General features: G+C 35.2%; 1 protein-coding gene across 1 annotated transcript in view; it reads right to left on the bottom strand.

Annotated features, from left to right (window-relative positions):
• The window catches only part of DDX4 (DEAD (Asp-Glu-Ala-Asp) box polypeptide 4), a 95,963-nt gene that overhangs the window by 21,878 nt on the left and 62,867 nt on the right, over positions 1 to 11,218 (bottom strand). The window contains exon 5 of the mRNA XM_012655269.1: positions 9,388 to 9,447. Coding sequence (XP_012510723.1) covers positions 9,388 to 9,447 — 60 coding nt within the window. The remainder of the gene's footprint in view (positions 1 to 9,387; positions 9,448 to 11,218) is intronic.

Genomic DNA, 11,218 nt, shown 5'->3' with positions numbered 1-11,218 from the left:
TGCAGTGGCAGAATCAGAGCTCACTGTAGCCCCAAACTCCTGGGCTCAAGCAATCCTCCCACCTCAGCCTCCCAAGTAGCTGAGACTATAGGCACACACCACCATGCCTGGACAATTTTTATTTTTGTAGAGACAGGGGTCTTGCTATATTTCCCAGGCTAGTCTCAAACTCCTAGATTCAAGTGATCCTCCTGCCTCAAACTCCCAAGGTGCTGGGATTATAGGAGCAAGCCAATGCTTCCTTATCTTTTAAGAAACCTTGTCAGGATTTATCTCTTTTCAAAGAAAAAAATTTATCTTCTGGATCTTTTTAAGATGTAAGTTACTTTCTGAAAGTAAAAGAACATATAAAATATACGTAAGTTTAAAATACAATAAAATGAAAAACCGTACCCACCAACCAGTTTAAGACTAAAATGTCTGCAGTATGTTCGGCCCATGTGTTTCTTTTGCCCTGTGTTTCTCTCCTTCTCCCTGAGCACCACTCCCTTCACTCAGCCAATACCCTGGACTGCTTTTCAATTCCTTGCTCTTATTTTATCAACTGTGTATATAACCTCAGACAACACATTATTTAGTTTTTGAGTTGTATACAATGGAATCATGCAGAACATATTCATCTACATCTTCTTTTAGTCAACTTTGTTTTTGTCGAAGTGTGAAACTACTATATTCACTTTTACTGCTGAACAACACTCCACTGTATCTGTTTCTATTTCATTTCTATTAGCTTTTTTTACTTCCTTCTATTGTCTGAGTTTTGTTCCTCCCTTCTTTAATTACTTAACTTGAACACTTAGTTCATTTTCTTTTCTAATGGATGCATTTAAGGTCATAAAATTTCCCAGAGCTAGCTGCTTTAGCTGTATCCCATAAGTTTTACTATATCCTGTTTTTACTAAGTTCTAAATATTTCAGGATTTCCACAGGAATTGTTACTCATAAACTGAGAAATTCAGTTTCAAAACCATGAGGATTAGGCTTATTGTTACCAATTTCTACTTTTATTGTACCTTAATAGGAGAATATTGTCTACAATTATTAGGTTGGTGCAAAAGTAATTGCAGTTTTAGCATTGTCGAAATTTGCCATTTGATATTGGAATACATTCTTAAATAAATGTGGTGATACATATTTTAACACCCATTTCTCGCTTTATGCCTTTTTGCTAATGATTATCTGCTGTTTATTTTGTATTTATTTTAGACTATGGAAATGATGTTAGACAAAAAGCGAATTTGAGCAATTTTCTTATTCGAGTTCAAAATGGGTCGTCAACTTGTAACATCAACAATGCATCTGGCCCAGGAACTGCTAACAAATGTACAGTGCAGTGGTGGTTCAAGAAGTTTTGCAAAGGAGACGAGAGCCTTGAAGATGAGCAGCGCAGTGGCTGGCCATCAGAAGTTGACAAGGACCGACTGAGAGCAATCGTTGAAGCTGATTCTCTTACGATTACACAAGAAGTTGCTGAAGAATTCAACATCAACCATGCTATGGATTTTGGCATTTGAAGCAAATTGGAAAGGTGAAAGAGCTCGATAAGTGGGTGCCTCATGAGTTGACCAAAAATCAAAAAAATCGAAGCGTCATCTTCTCTTACTGTACACAATGACGACGAACCATTCCTCAATCAAATTGTGACATGCAATGAAAAGTGGATTTTATATGACAACCTGCAATGACCAGCTCAGTGGTTGGACTGAGAAGAAGCTCCAAAGCACTTCCAAAAACCAACGTTGCACCAAAAGGAGGTCATGGTCACTGTTTGGTGGTTTACTGCTGGTATGATCCACTACAGCTTTCTGAATTCCGGCGAAACCATTACATTTGAGAAGTACGCTCGGCAAATCAATGAGACACACCAAAAACTGCAATGCCTGCAGCCAGCATTGGTCAACAGAAAGGGCCCAGTTCTTCTCCAGGAAAACGCCCAACCTCACATCACACAACCAATGCTTCAAAGGTTGAACGAATTGGGCTATGAATATGAAGTTTTGCCTCATCTGCCATATTCACCTGACCTCTCACCAACCAACTACCACTTCTTCAACCATCTCAACAACTTTTTGCAGGGAAAACATTTCCACAATCAGGATGCAGAAAATGCTTTCCAAGAGCTCGACGAATTCTGAAGCTCAGATTTTGACACTATGGGAATAAACAAACATTTCTTGTTGGCAAAAAAAATGTGTTGATTGTAATGGCACCTATTTTGATTAATAAAGACGTGTTTGAGCCTAGTTATGATGATTTAAAATTCACGGTCCAAAACTGCAATTACTTTTGCACAACCTTAATAGACTGTGTTTTGGTATATTTTGGGACTTCCCTTTTAGCTTTGATAGTTGAATTGTTTGTATTTTCCATAGATGCTGGAAAACTGTGTGATTTATAATTTTAGGTTATATGATTGCAAACAGAAATATTAAACTTAGTAACTGACAGTAAAATCTTCTATACTCTTACTAGTTTCTAGTCTGTTCAGTCTAACAGATTCTGAAGGGAAAAGGGTTAAAACTTACTAAGATTTACAAATATTTCCTTAAAATTATGTGTATTTTTCTTTATGTATCTTAATATGTTGTTAGATTCAAACCATGTTCAGAACTGTAATGTCTTCCTGATGAATTAAGTAATTATTTCTTTATCCCTAATATGTCTACCTTAGAATATATTTTGCCTATTTCTATACCAAGTTTCTTTGGGTTAATATTGAAGTAATATTTTTTTATTTTCAACTCTGTACTGAATATATTTAAATATATTATGATTACTGATACATGGATTTTTACTTCTACCATTTTGTGTTCTCTCTTTACTGAGTTTCTCCAATGCTTTCTGCTTTCTATTCTGTCCATTAGTTTTCCCCAAATGGTAAGCTACATATTTTATTTTTAATCAATTTCTCCATGAATATTTAGAAAATATTTAAATGATTTTCAATTTAGTCTCCTTTCTACAAAGCTCCTTCTATTGGATTTCCTTCATTAGAGTAAGTTATACATTTTATCTTTTCTCTGATTACCCTTCAATTTCACCTATTTAAGAAATGTTAGTTTCAATCTATTCTCTTTCAGTCTATTCTAAGCCGGTAAAGAATTTGTGTCTTTCCATTTGCTAGTATTTTAGTTCTTTTATGTTTCTAAAACCCCTAAATTAATAGTTATTGCTAGTTTATACAGTCAATACTTATTTTAAGTTTACCAATGTTTACATATTTTACATTTTTTAATCTTTTTGGGAAAGGGGGCCTCATCATCATTGCTTCTTGCTTCCTACCCTCTTTCTTTCTGCATTCAGTTGTCTTCTTACTACTGTATGTGTTAGTAGTTCTTCTTCAACAGCCTAAGAATATGAAACATTTTTATATGAATGGTATTATATCTCCCTGGAACCTAATTATCTGAATATAGCAGTTTGGGTTTAGAGCTGTTCTCACTCAGCATTCTGAATCTACTATTCTACTATATTCTGAAATCTACTTTTACTGAGGAAAAATTCTGTTGTGAATATATTGTTCTTCTACAGGTGAATTTATCTTTTTTCATATGATAGTTTCAAATTTTTTTTATCTTTGTAATATTATAATTTCAATAAACACATAAGGGTGTGAATTAGTTTTTTTTTAATTTGCTCAGGACTCCTATACCTAACTCTAGAAAAGTCTTATCTATGATGTCTCTGAATAGTCTTCTTTCCTCTTCTTCCCATTCCCCCATTTTCTCTATTAGCTACTCAGCAGACATTTAGACTTACATGTTGGACTACCAAGTCTTATTCTATCTTCTGTATCTGTTAACTGCTTTCATGCTTTCAACTTCCAAACTTAGGGAATTTCTTCAGATCTATCTTTAGATTAATTTACTCTATTCATCTATGTTCAACCCATCCCTTACATTTTTCATTTTAATCACTACTCTTTTCTATAAGTTCAAATTGGTCTGTTTTCAAATCTATAGCCAAAAAAATCCCCAAATTTGATGAAAAATATTAATCTCTTCATCCAAGAAGCTCAACTCCAATGAGGATAAACCCAAAGAAATCTATACCTAGACACATTAATATAAAACAAATAGTGCTGTCGAAAACTGGATATCCATATGCAAAATAGTTAAGTTGGACCCCTACCTCACACAATATACAAAAACAAAGGAGATCAAGACTTAAACATAAGAACTAAAACCACAGAATTCTCAGAAGGAAACATAGGTAAAAATCTGCATAACTTTGGATTAGGCAACAGTTTTCTAGATATGACACCAAAAGAACAAGAAAAAAAACTGCATAAAAATTTCAAACCTTAGGGTTTCAAAAGGACACCATTGAGAAAGTAAAAAGACAACCCACTGAAGAAAACATTCACAAATCATGTATCTGATGACACTCATACTGAGAATATATAAATAACTCTTCAAATAATAAAAAGACAACCCAACTGTGCAAATGGGCAAAGGATCTGAATAGACATTTCACCAAAGATATACAAATGGCCAATAAGCATGTGAAAATCTGCTCAACATTATAGTTATCAGAAAATGCAACTCAAAACCACAATGAGATACCACTTCACATTTACTAGGATAGCTATAATAAGAAAGACATTAATAAGTATTGGTGGATGTACAGAAATTGGAACACTCATACATTGAGAGTAGGAATGTAAAATGGTGCAGCTGCTGTGGAAAACAATTTGGCAGTTGCTCAAAAACTTAAACACAAGAGTTACCATCTGACACAGCAATACCAATTCTAGGTATATACTTAAGAAAAATGACAACACATGTTCACACAAAAACTTGAACACATACATTTACAGCAGCATTAGTCATGACAGCCCAACATGGAAACAATTCAAAAGTTCATCAGCTGAAGAATAAACAAAATGTGGTATTATCCATACAATAGAATGTTATTCAGCCATAAAAAGGAATGAAGTATTATCATGTGCTTCAACATGGATGGATCTTGAAAACATTATGCTAAGTGAAAGAAGCCAGACACAAAAGACCACATACTATATGATTTAATTTATATGAAATGTCCAGAATCAGCAAATCCACAGCTACAGAAAGAAGATTAGTGGTTGCCACAGGATATGTGGAGAGGAGCAACTGGGACCAAATGCTAGTAAGTAAGGGGTTTCCTTTTTGGGGAAAGGAAAATGTTCTAGAATTAGGTAATGGTGATGGTTGCACAACATAGTAAATATATTATAAACCATGCCAGTATACACTTTAAAATGATGAATTTTATGTTATATGAAATATTACCTCAATAAAAAATGATATGCAAAATATAAAATACTCAAGTACAGAAATACGTATAATGACTCTACAGTAAAAACTACACAATATGGCTAGGAAAAATTAAAGACCTAAATAAGCAGGGAGATTCATGAATTGGAAGACAGAATATTGTAAAGATGTTAATATTCCCCAAATTAATCTACAGATTCAATGCAGCCCCAATACAAATCCCATTAGATTTTGGCTGTGGTCTGTTTGTGACCCACCTAAATCCATATTTTAAAATCCTAACCTCTAAGGTGATGGTATTAGGAGGTGAAGCCTTTTAGGAGACCTCATGAATGGTATTAGTGCTCTTATAAAAGAAGCCCCCAGAGAGCTGCCTTGCCCCTTCTACCATGTGAGGACCCAGAGCAAAGGCATCATCTATGAACGAGGAAACAGGCCCTCACCAGACACCAACTCTCCTGGTGCCTTGATCTTGGACTTCCCAGGTTCCAGAACTGTGAGGAAACTACCCAGTTTATGGTATTTCATTATGGCAGCCCAAATTAAGACAGTTTTTTTTTTTTTCTGGAAATTGATAAGCTACTGATAATTCTAAAAAATCACACAGAAATGCAAAGGAATAACTCAGGTAATCTTGATGTCATAGTCTGTTTTACGTTGCTATAAAGGAACAGCTGAGGCTGGGTAATTTATAAAGAAAAAAGGTTTATTTGGCCTGCGGTTCTGATGCCTGGAAAAGTTCAAGACTGGGCATCTGGTGAGAGCTTCAGCCTACTTCCACTCATAGCTAAAGGTGAAAGGCAGCTGGCATGTGCAGACATCACGTGGTAGGAGAGGAAGAAAGAGAGGGGAGATGCCAGGCGCTTTTCTAACCACCAGCTCTCACAAGAACTAATGCAGAACTTATACATCGCCCCCCCACTCTGGGAGGTAATTAATCTATTCATGAGGGATCCATCCACCCCCATGATCCAAACACCTTCCATTAAGGCCCCACCTCCAACACTGGGGATCAAATTTCAACAGTGAGGTTTGGCAGGCACAAATATCCAAACCATAGCACTTGAAAAACAACAAGCTTGAAAGACACTACCAGATATCAGGACCTATTATGAAACTATAGTAATTAGATTATGGGACAATGGTACAAAAAAAGGAAAACTGACTAACGGAATAGAACCAAGTCCAGAAACAGAAACACATACTTACTGCCATCTAATCTAAGACAATGGCAGCCCTGTAGTGTAGAATGGAAGGGGCATTCTTTTCAATAATACAGGGTCAACTGGACATCCATATGGAAAAAAAATCTTAATCCTTATACTCTAAAATATATACAAAAATAAACTCCAGGCCGGGTGTGGTGGCTCATGCTTGTAATCCTAGCACTTTGGGAGGCTGGGGCAGGAGGACTGCTTAAGCCAGGAGTTCAAGACCAGCCTGAGGAAGAGTAAGACCCCACCTCTACTAAAAATGGAAACATTAGCTGGGCGTGGTGGCGTATGCCTGTAGTCCCAGCTACTTGGGAGGCTGAGGCAGGAGGATCACTTGAGCCCAGGAGTTTGAGGCTGCTGTGAGCTAGGCTGATGCCATGGCACTCTATGCAGGGCAACAGAGTGAGACTCTGTCTCAAAGGAAAAAAAAAAATGAAATAAAATTAATCAATAATGCCACAAGTCCTGCTGAACAGCATTTTCTTTTTGCTTAGGAATGCAGGGACTGTGAGTACAGAGACAATGTACATTTCTATCTGTCCAACACAGTCTTTTTATTATTATTTAATAATAAAAGGATCGCTTGAGCCCAGGAGTTTGAGGCTGCAGTGAGCTATGATGATACCACTGCACTCTAGCCTGGGTAAGAAAGCAAGACCCAGTCTCAAAAACTAAAGTAAAATTAAGTTCCAGATGAATTACAATCTAAATGTGGGAGCCAAAAAGATAAAGCTCTGAAAGGAAAATATAAGAATATCTTTATGACCTTAGAGGGAGCAAAGAGCTCTCGAACAGGAAACCGCGCCCCCGCCCCAAAAAAGCACTAACCATAAAAGATGAGTAAGTTGTTCTTGATTAAAATGAGTAACTTTTATTCACCAAAGATCTCTAATATAAACGTCATACAGGAATCATCTGTACTACTCTGGCAACTTTTCTGTAAGTTTTAAATCATTTACAAATAAAAAGGTAAAATAAGGATACCCAATAGAAAAATTGGCAAAAGACTTGACAAAAGATGTCCAAATGGCCAATAAACATATGGAGTGCTCCACATCTCATTAGTCCAAAGAAACACAAATTAAAACCATAATAGGATACACCACCACACATCCAGAAGAATGGTTGATAGGAAAGAAAAGGAAAAATATCAAGTATTGGGGTGGATGTGGGAGTATATCCTACATAAAACATCTGACAGTAGCTATTCAAGCAAAAGATATACAAAGCCAATGACCTAGCAATGCTACTTCTGAGTATGTATCAGTGTGACCAAAAGAATACTAGAATGTTCACACAGATTCACTTTCAAAACAGTCCAAAATTGGCTGGGCGAGGTGACTCATGTCTGTAATCCTAGCACTTTGGGATGAATAGCCCAAAACTGAAAGTAACCCTAATAGTCACCATTAGAAAAACAGTAGAACAAAAGACTACCACAGAGCAATGACAATGATCTACAACCACATTTATTAATAGTATTATAATATGAATAAATCTCACAAATTAAGCAGAAGCCAGACACAAACAGTACATACTATATGATTCCATTTATATTAAATACAAAAACAGACAAAATGAATCCATGCTTTTAGTAGTTATAATAGAGGTTAACCTTGGAGGTAAGGAGTCATTAATGAGTAAAAAATGAACATGAAAGGGGGCTTCTGAGGCGCTAGTAATTTCCATTTCTTGACCTGGATGCTGGTGAACACAATGAACCCAGCTGTGTTCAGTTTGATAAAACACTTATGGTATGTGAACCTGTCTATATCATGTTGTATTTCAATATAAACCATATACACACACATATTTACTAAATGACCACTACGTGCAAGCTTCCTACCCCCAAATGTATATGTCTACAGAGAATGGGTATCAGAGACACCCTGAAAAATGGCTGTGTTCCTGGCTAGTCACCCTGCAGTAGTCTGGAAGCCAGGATCAAGCACATAGAGCTGCAAATGGCTTTTGACTGCCTCGCTTAAATATGAATTAAATTGATTTAAAGTAAATGTAATAGGAAGATATTCACTGTTCTGCAGAAAATCAAACATGTTTAAATATAAGCAATGTTTTAGGAACACTAAGTATCAAAAATTGCTTGTTTAAAAAAAAAAAAAAGCAATGCTTTAAAAGATGAGTCATTTTTTCTCAGCTAAATTTTCTCCCTACAATTACCATAAGACTCAATTTAGGAGACAAAAATATCTTCCCTCATACTGAAATCCTCAAGTCCCAGAGCTTTACTAGGGAAGGCCTGATTCAGACATCTAATCACCTCAAAGACAAAGGAAAAGCATGTCCTCAAGTTGCAGCAAAAACACTGATATATGTGATTACCACGTAGTTCTAAACAATAAACCCTTTTATCATAGATTTTCACATTTATAGCAATTTTATAGTAGGTACACTCTCTTATTTTTGTTGCTGTTTTAACATGACCACCCACATATAATCAAGAACTAAGCATGAGAATTTTTTATATCTTCTCACCTCAAATTCATCAGAGGCACAATTACCAAAGCATGGTGGAATACTGTTAGACCTGAACAAAAAATGATCTACAATTTCTTCCCTGTCCCAAATTTCCAATAATTTTATTCAGAGACAAAGACATTCCAGTTCATCTAAACTGTGACTGACCAAGATTCACATTGTCCCTCTTCTGTAATTTATAGCACATTCTGGAGATCTTAGGGAAAAAAAAAAGATCCAGTGACATGAGAAAGTGAAAGGAGGAACACCTACTGAATATTCATCCAAGTATTAAAAGCAGAAAACAAATGCCAAAGTATTTTTCTTCAAAGGTTTTCAGCACCAGAATTTTTCTTTCTTTCAACTCTTCCAAAATCAGTTTTGTCAGTTACCAATTTTTGTCTTAAGTACAAATTGTTCCAAAATGTGGTCCTTACCGCCTCTCTTGGAAAACCCTCTGCTCCTTGTTTGATTATCTTCATGGTCATTATTAGACTCTTGAATAAAAATTTAACATGTGAATAGCATCTAAATAATTCACTTTAAAGATATAATATCTAAAGAACAGTACTGTCACAAGACAAATTAGTAACAAAATATTTTCATAATTAAACATTTAATTTTTTCAAATAATTTAAACAGAAATAAAGGCATTACTCAGAGTCAATTCCCTGTACAAATCACCTAATGTACCTAAATATTAAATGTTAAGCATCATATAATTGAGAACCTACTATTTGCCAAGTGCTATACTAGGCAAAACAAGCCCCAAAATAAGAATTTCATAAGTGTCAGTTTTACTAAAACTGGTTTCAGGAATATCTAAACTATTATACTACATAATCAAGTGGTTCTCACATGTGTTCCACAGACCATGAGAAACACATGACTGTTATATTTATAATTCATATATTTTTATGTAATTTACCATTCTTAATAAGCCTAAGACACTGGTACTTTCTTAAACATATGCAAACTTTGTCCCATTCATCCTAATAAAATAATTCAGGGATATCCTTACTTTCTGTTTTTAATGGCATTAACAAGTAACATTATCCAGGTTTTTAAATAGTGTTATGACAGGATCGCTACACTAAAGGCTGCCTAAGAATTATCTTAGAGTTGGTTAAAAATAAATTTCTAGGCCCCATTCCCAGAAATGTTTATTCTGAACTGTAGAGTGATAGTAAGGAATAAATAATTTTTGAAAACATAAAAGTTCTGTTATTAATTTCAGGCTTTCCAGAAGATTCCAACAAAGTCACATTTGGGAAAAACAAAGACGGTTTTCAGAAATCTTTCTACATGTCATTAATAATTAAGTCAGGGTAATGGCAGCAAGTGAATAAAAAGCTTGCAGGCTATTGGCTAAGTTTTTGTGTAAAAGTACTAATTTACTTAATGAATATTGTTTTACAGTAAACAATATTCCAGGGCTCTTATTATAAATTATTTGTGCTGTAGTCAACAACTGACAAACATTCCTAAAAAGCTATTTAACAAGACAACTTTCTTGAAAGCAGGATTTAATACAAGGGAGCTGGGAAAGAAAGGAAAGAAAGAATTTTAGAAAAAAGGCTGGCCCTGGAGTAATGATGATAGCTAACACTTATTGCCTTAGAGAAAAAGCCTATTAATTAACGTGGGGCCTGGCAAGGAGAGAGAGTCTCACAATTATCTTTTGCCAATTATTCCCCTAAAACAAACTTATAGTTATTTTGACCATGCAGGGAACTAAAATAGAATAACATCACGAGAAACTGGGTGAAGGGTACATGGAAACCCTCTGTACTATTTTTTGCAACTTCTTGTGAACCAAACCATTTCAAAATAAAGTTATCTTTTAAAAAAGAAACAATCACTGTAGAGTTAGAAAATAAAGCCAAGCACAAATAAACATGAGATAACGATCCCAAAAATCGTTATGACCTATTAATTATGTAAAAATATAGAATTTAGAATGTACCTGGCACTGTTCTAAACACATCATATGTATTGCCTTTTTAAATCCTCACAAAAACCTTGTGAAGTAGGTATAATCCTCATTTTATAAATAGGGAAAATGAAAAACAGAAAGGTTAAATACCTTGTTCAAAATAATACAACTGCCAGGAGGAAGATCTGAGTCACAAACCTAGGGTTTCTTCTTTTTTTTTTTTTTTTGAGACAGAGTCTCATTCTGTTGCCCTGGCTAGAGTGCCGTGGCGTCATCCTAGCTCACAGCAACCTCAAACTCCTGGGCTCAAGCGATCCTTCTGCCTCAGCCTC

The sequence above is a fragment of the Propithecus coquereli genome, unplaced genomic scaffold (genome assembly GCF_000956105.1).
Source record: "Propithecus coquereli isolate 6110/MARCELLA unplaced genomic scaffold, Pcoq_1.0 Scaffold47, whole genome shotgun sequence".
NCBI classification, from domain to species: domain Eukaryota; kingdom Metazoa; phylum Chordata; class Mammalia; order Primates; family Indriidae; genus Propithecus; species Propithecus coquereli.
Note: the sequence above shows the minus strand (reverse complement) of the source record. Positions and strands in the feature narration are given on the sequence as shown.